Here is a 26,519-nt window from a genome sequence, read left to right on the forward strand (position 1 = left end):
GGGTTTTTTTGGTTAGATTTATATTACATTTCTTTGATATAATGTAGTGATTTTGCAAACTTTTCTTCCTAGTTATTACAAGAAGCTGAAGGATGGGATGAACGATTTAGTGAATTAAATGAGCAGACAAAAATGTTTGAATCATCTCAAACAAATATGGAGGAAGCTCTTAAAAATAAAGAAAGTCAAGTTAAGGTACACATATTTCTTTTTTTTTTCTTTTTTTTAAGCATTGAGTGGCCTAGCAAAGAAAAATATAAAGAGTTCTCAGAGGACACATTCAACAGATTTTATGCAAGTAGCATAAAATCAGAGATCAAATAAACCATTGCCAGTTAAAGATTTGTGATGCCTGATATAGAAAAAATGTACCTGCTGTTAATGCTTTGGCTTCTGCTTTAATGTCTTCATTGAATGGCAATTGAGATGTGTTCCACATTTTTAATTCATTTTTGCTAATGTCTACAGGCTACTGACTTGCCACAGTAGTGCATGAATGTCTAAAAACCTTTTTTCCTCTCTTGGAAAAAGTTGTCAATATGAGAATGCACAATACCTCACAATATAAAGAATGCAGTTTTGAGCTGATACTTGTTTTATATAGAATCCAAGATTCACTTTTTCTCTTTATGTTTTAAAATACTGCTTAGTCTCTGACAGACTGCTTGTTAAGGATGAAAGATTGGAGTTGTGCAACAGGAGATCGTGATTCTACTGATGACAACCATGGGGATAATGATACAAAGAGTGAAGCAGAAAATAGGCAGCACTTAGGTAAAAATATTTTCAGATTTCAGATAGTTATTTATAATGACAGTTTACTATCTTCAAAAAGAAATAAATTATAATACATTAAGCTTGTAGAGAATAGCCTGTTTCATTCAAGGCATAATGTTTTTTCCCCAAAAGCTTTATATGGGTATATCTTGAATTTTCTGAGTGCTAGATGACGTTAAGATCAGTTCAGAATAGCTTTTGTCAAAACCAGCCTTTGAAATAAGATTAAAAGCAGTAGTAAAGATAAGTCTTTAGAATGTCCTATCATCTCCCCCACCCCCAACTTATTAAGCAGAAACTGTTTGACATCAGCAGCCCCCACCTGGAGGTCAGCTACAGTTGTAATCAAAATTATTCAACCCCCATTGCAAATCAGGTTGATTGTCAAAATGTACAGACTTTCAGCTGTTTATGAACAGTAGTTCATTGCAGTAGGGGCAGTAGTGGTGTACATCTTGGAGTTCTGGCATGGAAACCTTCTGTGTTTAGTACACGCCTTACTCTGCTCACTGAAACCTCAGTGCCTGTTGCCACCAGGTCTTTTGCAGTCACTCGAGGGTTTCTCTGCACCTGCCTTCTCAGAAATCTGGTTGCAGCCACTGACAGCTTCCTTTTTCTGCCCCGTCCAGGTAGTGTAACCACTGTTCCTTTAACTTTGAACTTGTGAACTATGCTTCCAACAGTGTCTCTAGGAACATTCAGTGCCTTCGCTATCTTTTTGTATCCTGTTCCTTGTTTGTGAAGGGCGATGATCTCTTCTCTTACCTTTCTGGACCATTCTTTTGACTTAGCCATACTGTATTTCTAACATGCAGTCAAACGTGACACTCAACAAACCCCTAGCCAGTTCAGGAATTTCCTGTGTTCCAGCTCAAGCGCACCTGGTGCAACTAATGAAGCCCTTGATTAGCTGCATCAGGTGTGCTTGAGACAACACCTGTTTTGCATACTGTATGTGTGCTGTTGTGATGGATTCTATTCAGGGGGTTGAATAATTTTGAGACTGGAGAAGTCATTATAAGTTGCATTTTCAGTTGACTTTGGGGACACCACTTGAACCATTCATTGTGTTGAGCTATGTTAATCGCTTTGTTTGATTTGTTCATTGCAAACAGCTGAGAGTCTGTACATTTTGACAGTCAACCTGATTTGCAACGGGGGTTGAATAATTTCGATTACAACTGTACATTTATCCTGAGGATGAACTAACAAAATATCAAACCCATCTCAGAAATTCTGTTGCTTTTGAATAAACCCTTGCTATCCCCTATGTTCATATTTAAAGTCACATTAAAATGTCAAGGGAGAATGCAAAAGAAATATTTTTAGTGGTAGTATTATTTTTATAAAATCCAAAATTAGTTTTCTAAGTTTTACTGTTTTCTCTCTGTCTTTATTTCTTTAACCAGATGATCCAGAAAAAGAAACTGTAAAGAAGCTAATTTATGCTGCAAAGGTAATTGAGTAATACTGTGAAGGGTTTAACTATTTTAAAAATCTGTAAAGATTAGCAAGTAAAAAAAAAAAGGTATTTGGACTGTGAGAAAATATTTTATACATTGAAGGGCAGGATATTAGTGAAATAAACATATCAGCAATTTTAAGAAATCACTTAAAGTTTCTGGATTGATTCCAGAATTACGGAAGCTGTTTGCTAAAGGAACTGATAGCCAGTTAGAGCTCCAGTTAGGAGAGGAGCTAAGTGGTATATTTCACCCATTCCTTCCCATGTGCTGCTGCCTAGCTGTAGTGGAAGTTCCCAACTCTTACAAACGTCTTTTCAAGGACCCTTGGGCAGGCCTGCAACTAGGGTCTGTGTCACCCGGGGCAAACATGGATTCTGCACCCATTTTGGCGCCCCCCCCAGCACGGCACCCAGGGCACATGCCCCAGTTCCCCCCCCCGCCCCCCGGTTTTGGCCGTGCCTTTGGGAGGACCTGTAATTGTCAACATTGCCCTCTACTCTCCTTCAGGGGGAATATCACACAAATGGAATTCTTCTCACTGGATCTCTGGATCCAGGCCAATTGCTTTTTTTTTTTTAATGCATCTTTAGAAACAAAGCTGTAAGCTGGTCACCAATCACTGGAGAATGTTCCTTGTGCTTGTAAATTGCTGTACAGATAGAAAATAAACTAGAATTAATATGAGATTTATTCTAGAGGTACAAATGTCTTCTTCCTAGCAATAATGATCTTACATAGTTTATCTTCCTTCTTTATATAGCTGAATGCTTGTCTAAAATCTTTGGAAACAGAAAGGAATCAAATATATTCAAAGTTAACTGATGAAAAGAAAGCAGAAGAGGAACTTGCAGGTAATCACAATGTTTTTTCAGCGATTTTAAGATGACTAAGAAAGTAAGCTGAATGTGCTATTTTTTTTTAAATTAGGGTTTTTGAAAGCATTGCTTAAAAATATTAATTCCTTGGTTGTCTGCTTGTGCATGCTTTGAGACTCAGTGCATACAGGGGACAATGCAGATGAGAAGAAAGTCACTTTGTATGAGTGGACAGTGGATGTTGGATTTAACTTTTTGTCTCAGCAGTTTTATTTAGATAATTAGATATCTTTTACATGAGTTTGAGTTATTCGCTGAAGTAAGATACTTTGAACAAATTCTTAGCTCACATAAGTTCAAAGAATCTAAATTTTTACTGATTTTTTTAAATAATATCCTTCACTGGTTTATTTAGGAAGATAGTGTCTTCTGCTCTAACTTTAATGAGGGTTTTTTCCAGGGGTTTTTTTTTGTCATGCCAAAAACCTTAATGGTAATGTCTGAATTGATAAAACTGGAGTTATGAATGTCATTTTATTTCTGCATGGGAGTGAATCTGCAAACACTGAAGCTAATGAAAGACTTGAGTAGAAAACTAAGGCAGAAAAATTTGACTTTTTTTCTGTCTGTTCATCTCTCTCCAAAGTCAATAAAGAATAGTTGAATCTTCTTACAGATATAATATAAATCAGAACAGAAAAAAATATTCTCATGGCTTTTGCCTTTACAGACTGATGAACAGTGGCGAGAAGTGAACCCTTTAGAACTGACTGTAAACTTGCAGTATGTGACCTGTAGTGTGACCTGAGCTTCATCTAAATCATCTGAATAGATAAAGCTATTCTCACTGACAACACTCAAAAGGATGTGCTGTGTTGTGTCTTTATTGAACACCTTGAACCAGCATTCACTGTCTTTGTTGGAAAAAGGATATGAAGGTTTAGATTTAATAATTGGTGGTATATTCTTTAACAGCAGTGACTTCTACCAGACATTTTCTATAACCGTTGATCAATCCTGCACATCAGTTTGCAAGTATTTTGGCCCATTTCAACTATTTGAACATTAATATTTTGGGCTGTCGTGCTTTATATGACTTCGGTACTGAGTGATAAATCTGTTTCCTGTTACAAGCTGGTGTGTGTGTACATAAGCCTAGAGCAAAACCTCAGGTACATATGGAAGTAAAAAATACTTTTCATTTTTGTGGTAGTACAAACCATTTTTCAGTTATTAATATATAATTCAAGGCTTTTTAAAATGAAACTATAGAGCTATGTACAGTATTGTGGAGCAACAGAGCAGAATAAAATATTCCTAGTTGAACTAACAAGCCTTTTTTCAGAATGAGCACATTCAGTTTGCAGCATTCAATTTTATGGTTCCAAAATACTGTTTATTTGTACTTATTTCTTTTTGACAGAACGGATTGAAAGACTACAAAAAGAACATGTCATTTTGCAGTCGGAGAATACAGAGTTTGAAAGTGATGTTCAAAAGCTTCAGCAAAAGCTTAAAGTCATGACAGAACTGTACCAAGAAAATGAAATGAATCTTCACAGGTATTGGTGGCAGTGGATTTATTGGTTAATAGGTCACTCATGAATTTGTTAATGAATGTTATTTTTCTGTAATTGAATGTTTTCAGTTGGTAACACAAATATGTAACCTAAGTTTGCCAAATTATTTCACTAGTTTATCTTGTGCCAATATTGGGATGATATTACTAAATCCATCTCTACAAGTGTTAGAGTAACTATAAGTAAACAAATATTGTAAAAATACTTCCCTTAAGCTATCTTGTAGGAGTTAGAGTAACTCCTACAAGATAGCTTAAGGGAAGTATTTTTACAATATTTGTTTACTATGTGTTTGGCTTATTGAAAATCATTTTAGAATGCAGAATACTTACTTTGAGACCCGGTGTGGTTAATCTACTGTACAAAGGACTGAACTTTGCCTTTAAATTCTTTAAAGAATCCTACCTGAATGTCATTTCACTCTGTAGCCTTAAATGCATAAAGAGCTTACATCCAAAAACTGGATAATTTTATGTGTGTGTGTCTGACTCTGTGCCAACCACTTAAAAGAGATAGAGAAGCCAACTAGTGGAAGTTCTAGTTTCACTCCCCATCAACATTTTGTGCGTACATACAAACACACCACATCCAACAAGGTTCTGCATTAAAATTTTACTTTTCAGAGTAACACCTACAGTTAGGCATCATTCAAAGGCTCTGTTCAAGTTCTTTGCCCATTCCTATGCATTTTTATTTGGAAACTCCACATGTTTCAGTAGAGTATGTTCTACTGAAGTGCATAGGGATTTGCATTCAGTGCAGTTCAACACAGTTTTTGTAGTTGTCCTCTGTTGCTAGAACTACAAAACAACAGAGTTACATAGCAGGTTTTTTTAAAATAATTTTTATGAAAGTGGCTTTTATAAGGAAAGTAAAAAGGAGTAGAGTTATGACTAATGGTAAGCACATTTACTTTTTTTAAAAGGAAATTAACTGTAGAAGAAAAAGAGCGTTTGCAGAAAGAAGAAAAACTTTCCAAAGCTGATAAGAAAATTAATCATGCTGCTGAAGAACTGAATGCTTATCGGTAATTTCACCACTGATTATATTAAATAATTCCAAATTTTTTATTTTTCAAAAAAATAGGATGGAGAGTAACTGCAGGAGTACCAGTCTAGCATTGTACTTGAGCGTTTTCTAGTAGTGTTGTTTCAGAGGGAAGAAGCACTGACCCTCTGATCTATGAAGCAACATTAAACATAAATGTTTGCTTTCGAAGGTGTCCTTGCAAATGTCCTGCTCCTGCAAGGAGACCTCCCCCCTCCAGCTTTCCTATCTCTGTGTTGTGTATGTTGTATTCATTTATGCCACATTCCCCACTAGTCTGGAGGGCCATGGAATCCTAAGGCACAGCTGGGGCTGCAATCAGAAGAGGAGCCAGAAAAGCCCTGTTGGATAATAAGAGTGCCATTCATACTTCTTTGGATTTGATTCAGAACCTCTCTGGAAGATGAGAAAGGTTTTAGTTAGCTCATGATTCCTAAGAATCAGTTAGATAAATTATGTATTAGCCTTTTTTAAATCACAAGTATTAGAGTGCTAATTTATTTTCAGTAGAGGAGATAATTCTGCTAAAATTCTCTCTTTCCACTTGATCCATAAATCGGACTATGTCATTTAAAGCAACTTCCTTAAGAAAAACTCCACTCGCATCAAGGCCTGTCTCTCTTAGGAACAACTGAGTTTTGCAAACAAAGAGATTGCAGCAGGCAGGCTCTGATAGGTTTTGGTGAATAGACATACCTGATTGGCCTGCTTTTTCAATAGTCTTGCCAACTGGATCTGATTTTTTAAAAATAAAATCAATTTACTTGCCCCTAAGTTACTTAATAAACTTTTGTGGTGATAATATCAGTTGGACAAAGTTTTTCCTAATAATAATCATATCCTGGTAATAACAATTTTCCTTATAGGCAACGGGCAAAAGATCTTGAAGAAGAACTGGAAAGAACTGTTCGCTCTTACGAGAATCAGGTATGTATTTTCTTAATGGGCATCTCATTTAACATGGCTTCAGTTCATTGGCCTCTTTGGGGAAAAAAGTAGTTGTTTGAAATTACTTTGCAATGCTAGATGTATTCTAAATGATTCCAATTGGAATTTTATTTCACTTACATCCTGCCGGTCATTCAGGACCTCATACTCATTTAGCCTTATTTAAAACTTCACAACTTAACTTTTTATTTAATTAAAGCTATTATGTAAATAGAACAGAGTAAGTTTGAGTCTGAACATCCATACGGAAGCAAATTGATATGACTTTTATTGAATCTTTTCAGTAAAATTTGTTACCTAGTAAATACACCCAGAACTGTGGTTTTAGTTGTTTTTGGTTTAATGGCAGAGGTTTGTTTAAGCAACATCTCTTGTAGCTTTAATGGCTTGTATTTTATGGTATAAAGTACTTAAGAATATTGTTATCTCTATTTGATCTTTGTTAAAAAGAACATATAAAATGTTGCTCATTTTAATTTTGCCTCTGAATTAATGTGTAGTTTTGTTTAATAGATTATGTCACACGAGAAGAAAGCTCATGATAATTGGGTAAGTTAAAAACACTCTTTTCTATCCATCTGAAAAAAAAATTGGTATTTATTTTTGTAGGGTGCTTTCAATAAGGAAGGTTACATACATAGTCAAGCGGTTACATTTTTTTCTAAAGACATGATTGCTCTTTTGGGCTGCAGATGCTCCAAAATGACCATTTCTTTGGATTTTGTGTCAGGTGATCTGAGATGCAGTACTGAAGGTTCACTGGAAGCCGAGGAATCCAGAATTGCTTAGATCAATAAGAAATCTATTTATAGAACTCATTTTAACTTGATGCTTTTCAATATATATAAAATGCTAAAGTCTTTCCTAATTTTTTCTTAATGCTTGGCCGTACTGCTGTAAAAAGGCTTAGCCATAGTTCAAGCAGAATGTCAAAAGAAAAGCTGTACAGGTAAAGCAAAAACAGTAGACACCAAAGCTTTCAAAAGTTCTCAGTACAGAACTGCAGCCCATACAGTTGAATAGTGGTAACACATATCTACCCAGATTTTTTAAATAAAAAAGGTAAATCGGAAGTGCAATCTTAAAAATCATTTTGCTCTGTGGATGCTATATGCATTCTTTTCTGAATTACCACTTTCAGAATTTATTTTCTTTAGGTACAAATAGTCTCTACTTGTTAAAAAAAATTCCATAAGTGAAATGTCCTCATTAATGTTTCATTTTATAAACCATTTCTGGACTTGTTTCTGTGCTATTTTAATAAGGATTAGCTGTTCTCTGATGCTTTTATGTAACCATAAGACTTTGTTTTATGGTAACATTGGTTTTGCAATAATATTTTGTCCTACTCACTGCATTCATTTACTTAGGTTTTTTTTAAAAAATTCATCTTATTCTACTATTGTTAAGAGATTAAAGATTTGCTAAAATGGCAGTTCTTCCCAGAACTAAGTTCACATGTAGGTGCTAAACTGTTATTTATTTTACTTAGTAGCTTAAGTTAAAGTGCCCAGGACAGAGTTAGTACAATGATGTGAAGATTGCTGCCCTGATCCAGAGATCTGTGTTTACATAAATGCCCATGATAGTATCTGTGCATACAAACTGCCTTACTTGAGTGCAGGGGTTCCATCAAGATGAATGGAAAAACTCTACAGTTTTCATGCTTTCTTAGGTATTAGACACTAGATCAGAATATGAGTAATTAACAATGAAGAAGCAACAGGCTATTTGACACACCTAACCCTAAAAGTAGTCCCAGTAGGTCAGGCATTTAGAGTGCATTGGTATCTGCAAAGCTTTGGGATGTGGACTTTACTGGTAGGCCAGTTACCTGGTTAAACTGGATTTGCGTGCTTTTATCTGTAGTGTCATTTAAAGTAATGTATGGGCCTTAAAGGTACTTGTTCTAGATTTTAAGTAAAATGGTTATACATTTGATTTTAGAAATATTTGTTGAACTTTCAAAAATTATAGCACATATTTATTTTGACAACATTCTAATATGTGCTATATATTTAAAGTTGACAGCCCGAGCAGCTGAAAGACAACTGAATGATATGAGAAAGGAAAATTTACACAGTAGACAAAAGTAAGTATAAAGATGTTCATGCTTAAAAAAAGTATTAGTTCTAAAAATAAGTTGTTATTGGGTTACTGTTTAGCGCTAGCATTATCCTTTTTTAGTAGTAATTTTGTTAAACCTTACAATTAAAAGGATATAAACTAATACAAACTAAAAAAAATAAGTGCAGAAAAGAAAAAAGTACAGAAAAAAAAGAAAAATAGAGAAGAAAAAAAGAATATAGTAGAGAAAAAGAATAGAAATATATAAAGAAATGACTTCCCCCCTCATCACAGGTATAAACAATTTTAGTAACTTACACCTTCTCTTGAAATACAACAACTTATCTCTTCTTCCCATATCTCATCTCTTCTCTATAAACAAATCCTTAAAGCCTCGTCATTCAGTCCTGATCAGCAAAAGTCCATTAAGAGTTACCAGAGATTGGGATGGGGGTGATGCATCTGTCCTGGCCCTCTTTGATCTCTTAGTGACTTCTGATCTATCAATCGGTATCTTTCTGGAGAGTTTCAGGTGTTGATAGCAGGGGCATGATGCTGCAGTGGTTCTCCTTCCTCCAAGCCCATTTCCAATTGACATTGATAGGGGAGAAGTCTGGGCCTAAACCCCTGATTTGCAGTGATCCTCAGGGTTTTACCCTCTCTCCACTCCTATTTGACATTTATGTGAAGCCACTGAGTGAGGTCATCTGTTGGAACAGAGTTAAGTATCATCAGTATGCTGATGATATAAGCAAGTGATGCTGTCAAGGTTCGTTCCTCGTGTCTGGAGGGACTAGTGGTGTGAATGGGAAAGCACAGGGTTTGGCTCAACCCAAGCAAATTAGAATGGCTGTGAGATTTAGGACCCTCTCCATTTCTGAAAACTTACCATCTTTAGCTCTGGATGGAGTTTCACTCCTCCAGACAGAACTGCTGTGCAATTTGGAGGTCCTCTTGAATTTGTGGGAGCAGATGCAACTGTGATGAAGAGGGCCTTTGCACAACTACATCTTGTGTGCCAGTTGCACTTGTTCCTGGATCAGGAGGTCCTGCTCACAGTCAATTCACGCCTTGATCACTTCATACTTGGACTATTGCAACTTGCTCTACATGGGGCTGTCCTTGTGGACCATCCAGAAACTACAGTTAGTCCATAATGCAGTGGTGTGGGTAGTCAAGGGTGTACTATGGTATGGCCACATAACACCTACTACATGAGCTACACTGGCTTCCTGTGGGCTTCCGGGTACAGTTCAAAGTGCTGGTTATCACCTATAAAGCTCTTCATGGCAAAGGGATGGGTTATTTGCACAACCACCTATATGCAGTTATGTCTGCCCATTTCACAAGATCTGACAGAGTGGGCATGCTTCAGGTCACTTCGTAAAACAGTGCTGTCTAATGCAACTTTCTCTATCATGGCTCCTAACCTTTGAAGCAGCATGTCTCTAACCCTGCTGGCCTTCTGTAAGGCTTTAACCTCCGCCGCCCTGCCCTCCGGCGCTGGGTTAGTACATTAAATGAGCCTGTCTGGAAAACAGATTTGGGATTTTGAACATGTCGTGGGCTTCTGTTTGTGCTGTTTTATATTATGTAGTTTTATGTTCACTGTTTATTTTGTTTTGGTTGTAGTCCTAAGTTAGCCTCCCAGAACCATTTTACAAGTTGGGCAGTCATCCAGATTGTATGTATGTATACATTATTGAATCAATCAATACTTGTAATCTAACTAATTAACCAATTTTTATTTTGCAGTAGAAAAACTAAATGGTCGAAGTGGTCATGTGGAAAATCATAGCTTTTTGTACTTTTCTTTAGATTGACAGAAGCAGAATTTAAATATGATCTTTTGGAAAAAGATCCTTATGCTCATGATGATACAGCCACAGCATTTGGCAGAGGTATGGTATTTTATTTAATATGCACTGTATTTTAAAGAAGAGTTGCTAAATAAATTTACCAACCTACCAATTGAATTATTAGCATTTGCATTTCATTGAATTACAATACCTAATTTTGTTTCCCAGTGCAAGCTTTGATTCTCAAATAAAAACCTGCATAATTCCTGAAATGATTCCTAAAAACTGAGCTGTGTGATTCCAGGGCCAATAAGAAAAGTCAAGCAGTTGACTTTATTATGTTCCAATTTAGTTTTAAACTTCAAATCTGAGCTGATAAATGATTGTTGTTCTATACACCCATTAACGTTAACCTTATGAATTTTAGTATTTTGTTTTAACTGTTCCAGACCAGTCCCCATATGGACCCTCACCAATGGGCAGACCTTCATCTGAAACAAGAGCTTTTCTTTCCCCCCCTACCTTATTGGAGGGTCCCTTAAGACTTTCACCTGTGCTTCCAGGTAGAGGAGGAAGAGGTACACTTCTTAAATTTGAAAACTTAATGACTCTGGATTCTCTCTCCTCTTAGTCTATCCCTCCTTTCTTGGTAATGGTTCTGTAAAATATACTTTAAAAGGACCTTTTTCAGCTAAACCTGTTTTATCTATATAAATGGTCTCTGGCATGGAACTTAGAGCAGTAATTCCATATTCCAACTTTATATCTTACATGTTTTTATAGTAAACATGCAGAGAGGAGAAGCTTCCTGTTCATGAAAGGGCTCTTTTACTCCTGTTCTTGACTAAAGAAAGTGAAACTAAATTTGTGATCCACCAGTACTTATGAAGCCATTTGTGGAAAGTTCAGTTTTGAAATTATTTTACTTAAAAAAAAAACAACCCTAAACCAGTACTGATCATTTATTAGATTAATAAAACTGGACCAAATGGCAGCTTTTAAAACTAAAATAAGTGAGGTGAAAGGAAAAGCAGTTCATACTTATCCTTATGTTACCATACAGTATGAGTTTTTGCATTTTAGGTTGTTGATTGCAGCCTAAGGATGGCTTTAAAATTATTAAACTTTATTCCAAAATTTCTGGCATACAGACAGTTTGAAATGAACAAGTATAACAAAGTAGGTAAGAGATCAGTACCTACCATGGTTTGAGAATCAGAGAATAAGATATTCAGGCTGTTTACCTGCTTTTGAAGTATAATTAATTAAAAATGAAAAGGTTGGATGTAGTTTCAGCTCTTTTCCTACCTGTTTAAAGGGCTTGTTTCTCACTTACTCTTCTAAAATAAAAAAAGACTCTTTTAACCTCTTTAAAAGATATGATGGGTCTCTTGGAGGAGGCTGGGTTTGGGACAGAATTGGGCTCTGAGAGCAATATTTATTTAATAATATACAGTGATTCAGTTGATAAAAAGATTTTCTTCCTTCCTTTGCTTTGTAAGAGGAATCTTAATGTGGACTTTGTTTCAGAGTGATGGTGGTTGTTTTTCAAAGCAGCAACCTGACATGACTGAACAATTGCATACCTAAGGGAATTTGCAGCATTTGCAGACAGAACAAAAGGCAATAATACTTTATTTTAAATTGGGTGAAGTGTAGCACAGGCATCTTTCCCTTTATCTTACTTACACCCTCCTACTGCATTTTCATACCAGTTTTTATACATTTCTTGTACATATATAAGCTTAAAGTCAATAGGACAATACAAACAAAGGCAATTAAAGAACTACTGGCAGAGAAGAACATCCTGATGAACTTCAGTGATCAAAAGTTTGAGCTTTTAACAGCAGTTAAGAACAGTGCCAGATACAAAGATTCACAGTACTTTTAGAATCCCAGGTATGTAACAGAAGTCTTGAGGAATGTAAACAAAAGACTTTCAACAGTGCATGTTTGTGGTCAGATAAAAGTCAGTCTTAGTTGAACTTTATTTGAGAGATTGAATCTCTTCAGTGGTGGGGGAAAGACCCTGAGGTTGCATTAGAATAACAAGAGAAAAGCAAGAGTGAAGGAACAAGAAGGAAGAAAATATGAAGGTAGGTTTGTCCTTTTCTAGAACCCAAGATGGCCATGAATAAAACAAGGGGAAATTAGAAGAGTCTTTGCTTCTTAAAGCTGCAGTGACATTAAATGAAACAGAAAAGATAGAATATAAAATTTCTGTAATAATGTTGAAACCAAAGATTAGTAAAAGAAGAGGCTTGTAAGAGCCATTTACAGACTGACTTGTATGTACATCCTGTACTGCTACTCTTTTTTTAAACATTTCTCTGGCCAGCGTGCACTGGACCAGTCCTGATCAGAATGTGTATGGAAGTGGAAACATGATTCACATACCCCATTTTTTTAAAAAAAAATATATTAAGAGTTCTTCTTTAAAGACTAATGCCCACAACATAAGTGAATTTTCTAAACTCAGAGGTTTTTCTACTCCAGATTGAGCCACTGGGTGTTTATATCTCAGAAAAATCAGTATTCAAACAGTATGGTACAAATTTTATGTATACTGTATGTATTATGAACCAGCTTAAATACCACAAAACATCCTGCTTTGTTATCCCCTGTTGTAAATGCAGTGAGATTTTGCTTGTGTATATTAGTCAAATTTATCTTTTCACCTAAACTTGATAAATTAGCAATTTTTTATGAGTCCAGGCTTTGAAACAGACATTGTTTTAGTACTTACAGGTCCAGTCAAAATTGGTAGATTTTGAGCTAATTGAATCCATTGAAATTGGTTTCATTAGGTTCAAGAGGACTGGGGAATCCTGGCACACCTGAAGTTGGTAATGAAAGAGGAGAGCTGAACACCAATAGGTTATCTGATCCACACAGGCCACCTTCTGACACTGGATCTTTGTCACCTCCGTGGGATAGAGATCACAGAGTAATCCTCCCTCATTCAGGTAACAAAACATGGTCTACCGCTCTTTGCTGAACATAGAAATGAAATTACATTGAAATATTACTGAGATCCACTTTGAAGTGGACCTTCCTCATGAGATTGTAATCCTCTCCATCAGGAGATTTGGGTTCAGTGGATAGAGATGTGTAAACCATTTCAAGGTGGTGTGCTCTAAAACAGTTTTTTCCTCAGAATATCCTCTTTTTTCACAGAATTAACTGATTTAAACATTTTAAGAGGTATATTTCTGGTTCACGTGATCCAAAACTGGAAATAATCTTTAATGCACTGGACATATGACTAGACACCTAGAACCATTTCCAGATTATATATTTCTGATAATACACAAATACAGCCTCATAATATTGATATTCATCTATTCCAAGTAAAGAAAACTGGATGTCCCAGGGATTGTATAGTTGAATGGTATAGTTGAATCATTCTTCTAGCATCATATGTTATGGATTAATTCTCCAGAGAAGAGATCTTTACAGAGAGAAACTTGAAATGAGGAATTTCCTGACCATAAAAGCTATTAAACAGCCTGCTTGCTGGAGATATGGGAGCTCCATCACAAGGCCTTTTCAAACAACAGCTAAACAGCAATTTATGTGGGATAGTATGGGCAGCAGATTGGACTCCACCGTCCCTTCCAATCTTAAGATTTTATGATTCTATATTAAGTATGTAGTAAGTATCAGATGTCCAGTAACATATTACTGGGAACATGTACCTCTTGTCCTTTATGGTTTAACTTGTATGTTCTTGTGTATAAGGAATACAAAATAAAATAAGCTATAGGCATTGTTCAGGAATTCTTCTCAATAAGCTTCATTTTTTATTAAACAATAGGTCACCTGTATAGTGAGCAATCTCTTCCTCCTCGAAGACCAGAAAGATTTCATTCAAATCCCCTAAACTCTGGAAGGCTTTCAGGACCAGCTGAACTAAGAGGTTATAACATGCATTCAGTTGATAAAACAGGTAGGAATTGTAATTTTTAAATGCTTGAATATAAAAGTAATTCTTTAGAACCTAGAAAAATGCAAATCTTCAGGCTTTAGTTCTTCTTCTTAGTAAGATATCTAAGGATGTTAGTAACAGCTGTGATATGTCGGAAGTTATGTTCTGTGCCCCCTGCAGTTCGGCTATATTTCATGGTTCTCACAGAGAAAAAAGCAGTGCTAGAAGTTAAGAAACAAGTGAAGCTACTTTAACCACTCATCAGCTGTGGAAAATAATGGGTTGTGGGAATGGGAATAATGCACACAACCCATGTTTCTCCCATGCTGCTCCTCAGTGGCCTTAGCCCCCTGAAAAACCTCAGCAGCCTTGACTGTTTTCTCAGGCTGAGTATGCTGTATGGGGCTGTCTGTGAATTTGCATGAAATCAGATAGAAGAACTTGAACAGGATTGAGGGTGAGGGAAAGTTTACTAAGATACTGCATATAGTGGAAGTATGAAAGAAAAAAATATGTTGTTAAAACAGAACTGAATACAGCCTGACCCATTTAATGTCAGCTCATGCTAAAAACATTTTTCAAAACATTTAAACCAACATCAGTAAACATGGATTATTCAGAAGCAAATCATAACAAATTGCTTCATTTTCTGTAACTAGAATAACATTTAAGCAGCATTCTTGATGTGTGCATACCAGTTGACTTGAAAAGGGAAAGAAGTCTTAAATGTTCTGTACAGGAATGTTAATAACTTTGGTCTAATGGTTAAGGCAATGGGCTAGAAACCAGGAGACTGAGAGCTCTAGTCCCACTTTGGGCATGAAAGCCGGCTGGGTGACCTTGGGCCAGTCACTCTCTCTCAGCCCAAATCACCTCACAGGGTTGTTGTTGTGGGGAAAATAGGAGGAGGAGGGCGTATTAGGTATGTTCGCCGCCTTGAGTTATTTATAAAAATAATAAAGGCAGGATAGTAAATGAATGAATGAATGAATATTGCATCTCTATGGAGTGGATAATTTTTTGAAACACAAGCATTCATGTTTCTTATTTAGCATTTGTGCTTAATAAATGTGTGAAAACACTGTTTGACGTTGTCTCTTATGTTTATAGCCTCTGTTCTTTGGAAGGAATATGTTTGTGTGTCTGTTTAATGTTAAAATGTGTTTTGCTTTTCCTCACATCCAGATGGACTATCACCTGAAAATAACTTGAGAATGGACTTGAGTGGAAATGAAATAAGAGGTCATTCCAATGGCAGCGTAAGTAAAACACAGAAAGACTGAGAAAACAATTTTATTGAATTTGAAATTGGCAATGCCGTAACTAAATTTGTATAATTTATATTTTCATTTAGCTTTATTATGCCGTGAATGCTTCCATATTCTGATACTACCGAAGGAAAAATAGTTGGTTAGTAATGGCTGGACTGCATTTTCTATAGAGAAGTCAATATTGGCTTCGATTCCACCCTCTTTTGGTAGTGCTCTCAGAAGAGGAGAGGCAATTTTTGCTGTTTTTCCCTCTCTCTTGAATCTGGGAAATCTGTTCTCGATAGAGGTAACAGATGCAGGGGTGGCTCAGGGGGCCTCAGAGGAGAAGGTGACTCAGTGAAAATCCTGCCCTCCTTACTTAGCCAGAAGTTTTCATTGTGTTGGGAATCTCTCCTGTTTGTGATCCACCTGACTGTGTCTTACTTTAATTAATGTCTTTTCAATTGCAGCTTTTGGAATTGGGATTTGAAGGCACTCTCTTTGGCTCATGCTCCTGGTTTGGATTCCATTTCTACTCTGGTCTGCTTTCATAAGGCACTTGTAAATGACAGATGCTTTCCAAAAGTTAACTTGCCTCTATTCTCTTTTTCACAGAATATGCTCAATATACCTGATCAGTCTGTTCCTCCTGAAAATGAACCCTTAGGACCAGGAATTGTGCCACCACCGCTTCCCTTTTTGAGAGCGCCTCTAATGTCAGTGGATCCAAGAGGATCTTTCATGAGAAGAGGCCCTCCATTTCTACCAGTACCTCCTAGTTCTGTATATGGAGCACAGGAATATTTTCCAAGGGATTTTGCTGGTTTGCCACGTCCTCTACTACCAAGTATGTTACTGGTTTCTAAATACTAGATAGGTTCCTAGGAAAACACTTGTAAACCATTATAAATTGAGGCACAATCCAAGAAGAAATTAATGTATCTGGATTGAGAAAAATTAAGAGTAACAATCTAGTTCTCCTGCTTTCAAGATTTAGTCACAGTTAATGTGCCTAGGTGCTTCTGCTATATGATTTTTCCTAATTTAAAACTTTTTAAGAACATGAAGTTTATTATTAAAGTTATTGCTAAACTCTAGCTCTGTTTAATATCAACTTAACAGTGATAAAGCACATTCCTAAAGATTTAAAGGGAGTTGTTCGTTGCAATTTTTTCAGGACATTTTTTAGTTTGGTGGGAGATGGGTGAGCCACTCTTGGGAAGGATGCCATGTCCCAGGTCCCTGTGCTTTGCCCCAGAGCCTGTCTAAGGTGACCCCAGTCCATCCAAGAGACACCGTCAGGTTCTTTCCACTGCTTGGAGGCTCTGGGGGCCTAGATGGGGAAGGCCTTGAAGGCCTGTTTTTCCCCTCAGGCATTACAATGTGTTGTGGGAGAACTTTGCTAGGAACTTCAGTTGCATTATATTGTATTGTACTTATTTGCATTGATCTTTGTCTTTGTATTGTTACAAAATCATTAGGTAGAAACAGAGCTTTGTTTTTCTTATCGTGAGAACAGGCAATTCTAGCAAAATTTATTAAAATTCACCTCTGTTAAAAATGTCATGAGCCAAGAGCAGCCCTTTCAGAGTGATGTTTTCTTCATATATCTCCTGGTTTAATGGGAATTAGAGTCCGTTATATTATCTAGAGAGCATCAGTTTGGCAAAGGCAACTTTTGAATCTAGAGAAGCTTTGAGCGTAGTAAAATATTCAGTTTTAATTTTGCTTTCCTTTCTTCTATGAAATCGTTTTACTGAAGATTTTTTAATGTCATCTCTTACTAATTGCTTACTATAGCTACTGTTGATTTTAGTTATGTGTCCAATATTAAGTAGCTTTGTTCTAAATTCAGACTAAAGAAATCTTGATAATTCTCTTTGAACAGTGAGAGGTCCCTTTCCTATGAGGCCTTTTTCACAGTATCCACCTCCTCCAAGGCCTGGCTTTTTTCCACCACCACCACCACCACCACCTGATAACAGAAATGAACTGCCTGCTGAGTTAACACAGCTGTCAACTGTGTCGTCTACAGATCATCAGGAATCACAACAAGAAACTGGTTGAAAGTTGTTCTGTTCTTTTTCTCTCAACTGAATTATTGTTAAGTAATTTGTTACTTAATCAACTCTATATTATTGCTCAAATTGAAGCTGAATAGAGTAATTCTCAGAGTGCTCTGTAAATAATGGTTTAACTGTGAATAAATTGTAACTGTACAGCAGCAACTTTTAAATATTTTTAATTTGCTTATCTAGGAGATGTAAAATTTAGTCCCATGTAAGAATTCTCTAGTTGGATTTGACCACACCTGGTCTCATAGAAAATCAATGCATGTGAAAATGAGGATTATGGTGAAATGCAGGTGTAAAAAAAATAAAGATTTTAAATCATTTGTAATATTTTGACTATTTAATAAAAGAAAGTCAGTGACCTCTTTAATCAATTCTGAAAGTAGACTTCATGATAGTCCTTCAGTAGTTTCATACTTTCTTTCTACTGCTACGGTAAATACTGTTAAGAGTATGCTACACAAGACTAGTCCCACCATCTTTTCTCCTTAACGTAAACTAAAGCTTTGTGGGTGAGCATGTTACTTTGAAAATTTGGGAGATTCTTTCACTGCATTGCTCAAGGAGGAATGCCTGTGTGTGTCTTTTTAATAATCAAAAAGATGGTTGTCAGCTTCACCTTATTTTTCTGATGCCCTATAGCTTGTGAGCTGTGATTTGAAATTTGAGCCATATAATTTTGCACTGCAGTACATAAATACACAGTGTAGTGTCTCTCTGTTTTTTATTTGTATGATAGATTGCTGTCCTACTTTTTCTCCAGGAGTTCAAGGTGATATACATAGCACAACAACCCTCTTAGATAGGTTGGATTAAGGAAGAGTAATTGGTTCAAAGTCTCCAAATGAAGTTCCATGGCTGAGGGTGGACTTTTAAGTTTGAGTCTTTCTTAATTTTTGTCCCACACCCTGATTACTGTACATGCTGACATTTCTCAATGGTATGATGGAAGTCCTGCATTCACTCAAATGGCCCATTATCTACCGTACTTATTTCGGTATATTGTGGAAGCCTGTTAGAAGACCATGATAACAATACACATAGTCAAGTGTTTGCTAATTGTACCTGGTACAGGTAGTCCTCACCAACTGCAATTGGGACCGGAAACTCTCGCTAAGAGACACGGTTGTAAAGTCAGGAGATTGCGCTCAACTTACAATGTCAGTTCTTACTGCGGTCGTTAAGTAAATCACCACTGATAGTTAAGTGCAATGTTGTGTGACCACGACTTGCAACTTCCTGCCAGCTTCCCTGTTGACTTTGCTTGTTGAAAGCTGGCTATGAAGGTCACAAATGGTGATTGTGACTGCAGGATGCTGTGCCTGTTGTAAATGCGTGCCAGTTGCCAAGCAACCAAATCGTGATCACGTGACCTCAGGGATGCTGCAACAGCCGCAACTTCAAAGACTGGTCATAAGTCTTTTTCAGGGCCAAACTCCAGTCACTGAACAAGTGGTCAGTAAGCAAGGACAACTTGTATTCAAATCTCTATTCCACTTGTAATCCACAGCCATGTTCACATAACATGCTTGCCCACAGCTAATATAAGCATGATGTACTCAACCTATTTTTATGGGTTTGCATGACACACTGAGCTGTTAATTTAACAACAGAGGCTGGGTTTGAATTTGACTACAGTCTGGTTGGCTAGCTTTAATACAGCCTCAGTGTTGTTCTTACTGAGCACAAGTTGGATTTTGCTGCGTCTTGCACAGCACTTCTGTGTCCAATAATTTTGATACTGACAGTAAAGTATTACCCATTTTCCTAAGTTGTATGATAATTACAAACCAGATGTCCAAACTATCAATTTACTGCTCAATATATTTATAGCACCAGTGTGAGAATCTTTGCAAGAGAAGATTAATGTTGAAGTTGTAAATACATTAAGTGCAAAAATACTGGTGTTTTATTTATATTTTTGACACATTTGTGCTTATCTATATGGTAGTACTCCAGTTTTTTACTTGTATAATTGGAAGGCTTTTTCCTGCCCTGTTCTTTTTTCTTTAAAGTCAATTTCTAATTTTGCTCAACTCAAAGCTTAACAGATGACTTCAATAACACATATAAGTGTGCAAACAGAATCATCCTCAGTTTCTAGTACTATTGTCTAGTATCCGTATTCTGCATTAGTTAACTTCATTTCACAAATTGCATTAGTCTGTTCAGATTTTAAAGCTTTGTGACAAGTTAGTAATATCAGAGTGATACAACCCTGTCCATAAAGTCTTGCCAACGATCTAATCTTTACACTGAAAAGCAGTGATAGAGTGAACAGTGTCACTTTGTTGAAATTGGGGAAAGCCACTGTTACAACTTCACCCTTATGCATATGTTTTTTTTTATTAGTCATAATTAATGCATGAGAGAAAATTATTTGTGTCCAGCCTCCTGTACTGGCTCTCTATGGGGCTGCTTAATATATCCAATTGTGTAAATACAAAGATCTGAAGTTTAGATGAGCTACTTAAAAAGTCTCTAGGTAGATAGCGTGATTCTTCCAGTAATTAGACAAACCTATCAGGTATTTACTATATATATATTTAATATATTTTAAACCACATTTCGTATCAATAGTTTTTGAAGCAATTTACGATAAAATTACAACAAGGAAAATGAAAACATCACAAAGCATATTCTTAAAAAGGAAAAAGAGCACAGCAGAAGCATTTATCCAACATACTTGGAAATCCTGAATGAAAAAAAAAGTCTTCAATGGCTGTTGAGGGGATGCAACAGTTAAACACTTCATACATTTCAGGGACAGCATTCACAATTCAAAAACTAGCATAGAAAGGGCCACCCAAGGGAATTATTTTTAAACAAGCAATGCGTGGAAGTGGAAGAAGACAATAGAATAGGAAGGACAAGAGACCTCTTCCAGAAAATTAGAAACATCGGAGGTAAATTCCAGGCCGAAATGGGTATGATCAAAAACAAAGATGGCAAGGACCTAACAGAAGAAGAAGAGATCAAGAAAAGGTGGCAAGAATATACAGAAGACCTGTATAGGAAGGATAACAATATCGGGGATAGCTTTGACGGTGTGGTCAGTGAGCTAGAGCCAGACATCCTGAAGAGTGAGGCTGAATGGGCCTTAAGAAGCATTGCTAATAACAAGGCAGCAGGAGACGACGACATCCCAGCTGAACTGTTCAAAATCTTGCAAGATGATGCTGTCAAGGTAATGCATGCCATATGCCAGCAAATTTGGAAAACACAAGAATGGCCATCAGATTGGAAAAAATCAACTTATATCCCCATACCAAAAAAGCGAAACACTAAAGAATGTTCAAACTATTGAACAGTGGCACTCATTTCACATGCCAGTAAGGTAATGCTCAAGATCCTGCAAGGTAGACTTCAGCAACTCATGGAGTGAGAATTGCCAGATGTACAAGCTGGGTTTAGAAAAGGCAGAGGAACTAGGGACCAAATTGCCAATATCCGATGGATAATGGAAAAAGCCAGGGAGTTTCAGAAAAAGATCTATTTCTGTTTTATTGACTATTCTAAAGCCTTTGACTGTGTGGACCATAACAAATTGTGGCAAGTTCTTAGTGGTATGGGGATACCAAGTCATCTTGTCTGCCTCCTGAAGAATCTGTATAACGACCAAGTAGCAACAGTAAGAACAGACCACGGAACAACGGACCGGTTTAAGATTGGGAAAGGGGTACGGCAGGGCTGTATACTCTCACCCTACCTATTCAACTTGTATGCAGAACACATCATGCGACAAGCTGGGCTTGAGGAATCCAAGGCTGGAGTTAAAATTGCTGGAAGAAACATTAATAATCTCAGATATGCAGATGATACCACTTTGATGGCTGAAAGCGAAGAGGAACTGAGGAGCCTTATGATGAAGGTGAAAGAAGAAAGTGCAAAAGCTGGCTTGCAGCTAAACCTCAAAAAAACCAAGATTATGGCAACCAGCTTGATTGATAACTGGCAAATAGAGGGAGAAAATGTAGAAGCAGTGAAAGACTTTGTATTTCTAGGTGCAAAGATTACTGCAGATGCTGACTGCAGTCAGGAAATCAGAAGATGCTTAATCCTTGGGAGAAGAGCAATGACAAATCTCGATAAAATAGTCAAGAGCAGAGACATCACACTGACAACAAAGGTCCGCATAGTTAAAGCAATGGTGTTCCCCGTAGTAACATATGGCTGCGAGAGCTGGACCATAAGGAAGGCTGAGAGAAGGAAGATCGATGCTTTTGAACTGTGGTGTTGGAGGAAAATTCTGAGAGTGCCTTGGACTGCAAGAAGATCAAACCAGTCCATCCTCCAGGAAATAAAGCCAGACTGCTCACTTGAGGGAATGATATTAAAGGCAAAACTGAAATACTTTGGCCACATCATGAGAAGACAGGACACCCTGGAGAAGATGCTGATGCTAGGGAGAGTGGAGGGCAAAAGGAAGAGGGACCGACCAAGGGCAAGGTGGATGGATGATATTCTAGAGGTGACGGACTCGTCCCTGGGGGAGCTGGGGGTGTTGACGACCGACAGGAAGCTCTGGCGTGGGCTGGTCCATGAAGTCACGAAGAGTCGGAAGCGACTAAACGAATAAACAACAACTCCACTATTGATAATACTGATCAAGTCTCCAATGGCAAAAGTGGTTAGTATCCTTTTCCAAGCTGTTTTGGACTATCTCACTTCCAGAAGCAAAATCTTGAATCTAGCTTGGTACCTAGTTGGCAGCTATAGCAATTGCTTCAACAAATGTATAACTGGTGCACTGCCAGTTGTACCACTCAACAACCTGGTGGCCACATGCTGTATTAGCTGCAGCTTCCATATCAAGCACAACAGTAGTTCCAGATACAATATATTACAATAATCTAAGCATTACTTCACGCTTGTACATGGAAAACTAGACTGTTTCTGGTCAGGAATGTAGTTAGTGAATCAATCAATGCTCATAATAAATATTCTCAGCCACAGCAGTCACTTGGATTCCCAATGACAATTATGTCTCTAGGCCCAAGCATGTTTGAATGTTATTTATGAGGAGTGCAAAACAATTTAGAATAGGCAGATGCCTAAATTCCTGTATCCTGGAATTACCCACATACAAGGTTTTCATTTTATCAGTCCCCCATCAATGGGTGCCCATCAATGACATCTGTCTCCAAAACTCCCAATAACTGTCTCTTCCAGCTAAGAAATAAAAATAGTAGATGTATGTTTTCCTAAATGTTCGCTAACTCAGGATTTGTTATTTCTAACCTTTGCAATCTTAAATGGGTGCAGACCATATTATATAATGATTGCTTACACAGCCCTTAAAATCAACTTCAGAATTTCATGAGGGGAAAACCAGTAAGGCCCAGCAAGTGTGCAGTTACCATGGGCTTTTTCATCAATGGTCCTTATAATTTTGGAACTTACTTCCCCAGGATTGTGTTTATGGTCTCTATTGGCTTTTGAAAGGCGAGTGGGATTCAGAAAAGGTTGTGGTTATCTTGTTAGTACTAGAGTTTGGAGATGAATCAAATGGTTTTATGCTTTTATTAACATATATAAACTGCCTTGAGAAATCTGTGACAGACCAAATCCTATTAATATATATTGTACAACTGATTATGGTAGATTTGAATGTGCTGTGTAAATCCAGCAGGTATTATTCACATAAAGAGTTGAATCAGAATTCTTTGATTGCATAGCATCACTGGCAGCTTTCTCCTGAGTTCTCTTTAAAGCCACTGAATTCATTCAGTGTGTGGAACATCAGATCCATGCCAGACTAAAGCCTTAATCATGAGGACAGCAACAGAAGAAGTGTGTTCTTTGGCCTGCCCTCCATTAACCTGTGATGGGATGGAGAAGTTTAGCGAACCCACTCTGTGTGAATGCATAGGATGAGCCAAATCTTACTGGAGAGATGTTCCTGTTAGTGCCTAGGAGCAGAGCCATGTAGGGCTTAATAACTGGTACTTGGACCTGAACCTGGAAGCAAACTGGCAACCAGTGCAGTGACTGGTAGCATAGGTGCCTGAATCTGCAATCACTGGTCATTCATGAAGGCAACATCATGAGAGGGGTTGTTGCAGTACCATGCCCATGTCTGAAAAGAATCCAGCAAGTCTGTTTCAGATCATTTGTAACTATGGCCCCTGATCTTCTCCAAAACCTTCCCCCAACTTTGGTTGTCTAAAGTGGTTGGATTAAGAGATTTTTTTTTTCAAAAGGGGCCACACACGCCCCCCAAAGAGATACTAATACCTCTTGAATCCAGCCATATACAACCCGTCCAAATATACAAATCAGCCAAGTGGGACATGAATCCAGGTATTCCATAATCTAGGTACAAGCAGTGCCAGTGGAGCCTGTGAGGCCAGCACAGCCATCAGAGCCCAAGGACCTTAAGGAGCTGAAGACACCAAAAAAGCTGGTGGTGGGGAGAAGTGCAGCAGACTGCTGGGCTATCAGGACTTTCTCTGACATGACTGATGACCCTCTGTTCCTTGCCACCACTATCCCCCGATATTTGGCTTATGAAAGTGAGGGTGACATATTCCCTCGGAGTGCTTTTTTCTGGTGGCATTTATAACTGAGACCTAGTGGGAGCTGGAGAGGGGTATACCTCTCTCAGAATTGTGTCCACCTGAACAAGGTATGGGCCCCTTCTTAGATGTGTTCCTATGTTCCTGAATATATAGTGTGTTGCTTGAACAGATGCTGATCTTGCATACCTTATATATTATTATATTATATTATATTATATTATATTATATTATATTATATTATATTATATTATATTATATTATATTATATTATTATATTTATTATTACATTATATTAGTGTGTGTGTGTATAAGTGTGTGCGTGTGCACACGTGTGCCTTTGAGTCATTGTTGACTCCTGGCGACTACCTGGACTAGTCCCTGCAGTTTTCTTGGCAAGGTTTCAGAAGTGGTTTGCCACTGCCTCCAGAGACCAACTGGCCCAAAGTCACTCAGCTGGCTTTGGGTGGAACTAGAACTCTCCTGGCTTTTAGCCGGGTGCCTTAACCACTTCACCAAACTGGCTCTTACTAATTTTCCATTTTGCTGCTTTGCTTTAAATTATGAGCTGCTTAGAGTCATCTTGGAGTTGGATGATGCCTGAATAAAATAAAATAAAATAAAATAAAATAAAATAAAATAAAATAAAATAAAATAAAATAAAATAAAATAAAATAAAATAAAATAAAATAAAATAAAATAATTAAATTAAATTAAATTAAATTAAATTAAATTAAATTAAATTAAATTAAATTAATAATAAAATAAAATTAATAATAAAATAAAATTAATAATAAAATAAAAATTAATAATAAAATAAAATAAAATAGCAAGCAAGCTTAGGCATTAATGAACAGCCATGGCACCCAATGATCCTGTCACTTGGCCTGAGAGCTAAAAGCAGTGGGCCTGCAGCAAACTGTGGGTCACCCTTCTCCTGGAATGTTAACCCACCAACTCCAATAGAAATATGCTCCTATACCCTATGAGCCTCCTTAGGCTTCCATGCTGCACTTGGGCAGTATCACTATTGATTCTAATCCTAAGTACTCTAGATAACTACTTCTGCTGCTCACATCAATTCAATCATATCCTACATCTCTCTTTTACACAGCTCCATATTCTTCCCAATAAACCTGACCTGCAACTACTTCATCTCCCAAAGTCCCTATCCCAGTAGGGCTCGAGGCAGTGGACTGAATGCCCCTTGGGGGCATTATACTCTCACTTGGGGGGAATGCTTCCCCTGCCCAATGTCTTTCTCACCTATAAAGCAATCCTAGGTCTTCTTTCTTCCTCACAGCACACCAAAGTCTTCAGCACAATCCCTTGAATATACAGGATCACAGATGAGGATGGAAATATAATTGCCCAACTACTACAACCAGCCAGCAGTCCTCCACGTGCTTTTCTTCTCTTTCTGGCTGCTAGAAATTTCCAACCATTTTCTTCTTGCATTGGTCTTGCCACAGAACTAGAGCAACTGTTAAACTTTCCAGTTCACTCTCTCCATCCGATTGGTATAGTGACCTGGCAGCCTTCCAGGCCTTCTCTCACTCTGCAGCTCTGCTGAGGCTGCGCTTTCATCACTAACACTTCAAAGCACAGCTCTTTAACGGCGGCTGTCAACCTACCAGCTCATCTGTTGGCAGAGCGTTACGTTCCCAGCACTTGTTTGTCACCCACTATTTCCATGTGTCAGTCACAGGCCACCATCCACTATGCCAGACCAAATCTTCCTTCAGTGTAAATACCATCCATTTTCAGTTCTTTCATTTCTGTCTTTTTCCCCCAATCAACTCACATAAATCTGTTATTATTTCCATCGCATACCCTTGAAACCATTACCAATACATACACAGACCTTTTCTACCATATTTTTGCTCTAAGTAGAATAATCCAAAAGTCTTCCTCATGCTGATTTATGTATTTGACACCACTGTGCTCACAAACTTCAAAAGTCTATTTTTCATGTTTGACTATTGGACCAGCTACATGCAAAAAACCCATTAGTTGAAGTAAAACAGCAGTGAGAAATGCATGTAGTTTTCCTGTTGCCCTGAAATTGTCTATATTCAGTGCTTTGCTTGCAATAGTAATTATACAAATTTGTGCTGAGGTTTCGTGTACCATAGCTCTTATTCCAAGTATACTATTATAAAACAAGAATAAAAGCATGCCTTTTTCTTCTGTAATCTATGTTTATCACCAGTATTCTTATCACAGGTTATTTACAGCACTAATGACTTTTC

At 37.3% G+C, this 26,519-nt stretch overlaps 1 protein-coding gene across 6 annotated transcripts in view; it reads left to right on the top strand.

The window, feature by feature from the left end:
• The window catches only part of MIA2 (MIA SH3 domain ER export factor 2), a 51,145-nt gene extending 33,035 nt beyond the window's left edge, over positions 1 to 18,110 (top strand). For 3 of the 6 annotated variants that reach the window (XM_063290076.1, XM_063290072.1, XM_063290077.1), the window contains 16 exons: positions 73 to 195; positions 651 to 774; positions 2,187 to 2,233; positions 3,004 to 3,094; positions 4,482 to 4,620; positions 5,564 to 5,665; positions 6,552 to 6,612; positions 7,147 to 7,182; positions 8,658 to 8,725; positions 10,519 to 10,601; positions 10,949 to 11,077; positions 13,307 to 13,465; positions 14,317 to 14,448; positions 15,613 to 15,686; positions 16,293 to 16,524; positions 17,566 to 18,110. In XM_063290076.1, the coding sequence (XP_063146146.1) occupies positions 73 to 195; positions 651 to 774; positions 2,187 to 2,233; positions 3,004 to 3,094; positions 4,482 to 4,620; positions 5,564 to 5,665; positions 6,552 to 6,612; positions 7,147 to 7,182; positions 8,658 to 8,725; positions 10,519 to 10,601; positions 10,949 to 11,077; positions 13,307 to 13,465; positions 14,317 to 14,448; positions 15,613 to 15,686; positions 16,293 to 16,524; positions 17,566 to 17,744 (1,779 nt within the window). In that variant the 3' untranslated portion in view covers positions 17,745 to 18,110. Of the gene's footprint in view, positions 1 to 72; positions 196 to 650; positions 775 to 2,186; positions 2,234 to 3,003; positions 3,095 to 4,481; positions 4,621 to 5,563; positions 5,666 to 6,551; positions 6,613 to 7,146; positions 7,183 to 8,657; positions 8,726 to 10,518; positions 10,602 to 10,948; positions 11,078 to 13,306; positions 13,466 to 14,316; positions 14,449 to 15,612; positions 15,687 to 16,292; positions 16,525 to 17,565 lie in introns of those variants that run through there. The other 3 variants (XM_063290073.1, XM_063290074.1, XM_063290075.1) reach the window with 3 other exon arrangements.
• Positions 18,111 to 26,519: the final 8,409 nt, after the last annotated feature.

The sequence above is a fragment of the Candoia aspera genome, chromosome 1, assembly GCF_035149785.1.
Source record: "Candoia aspera isolate rCanAsp1 chromosome 1, rCanAsp1.hap2, whole genome shotgun sequence".
Classification (NCBI taxonomy): Eukaryota; Metazoa; Chordata; class Lepidosauria; order Squamata; family Boidae; genus Candoia; species Candoia aspera.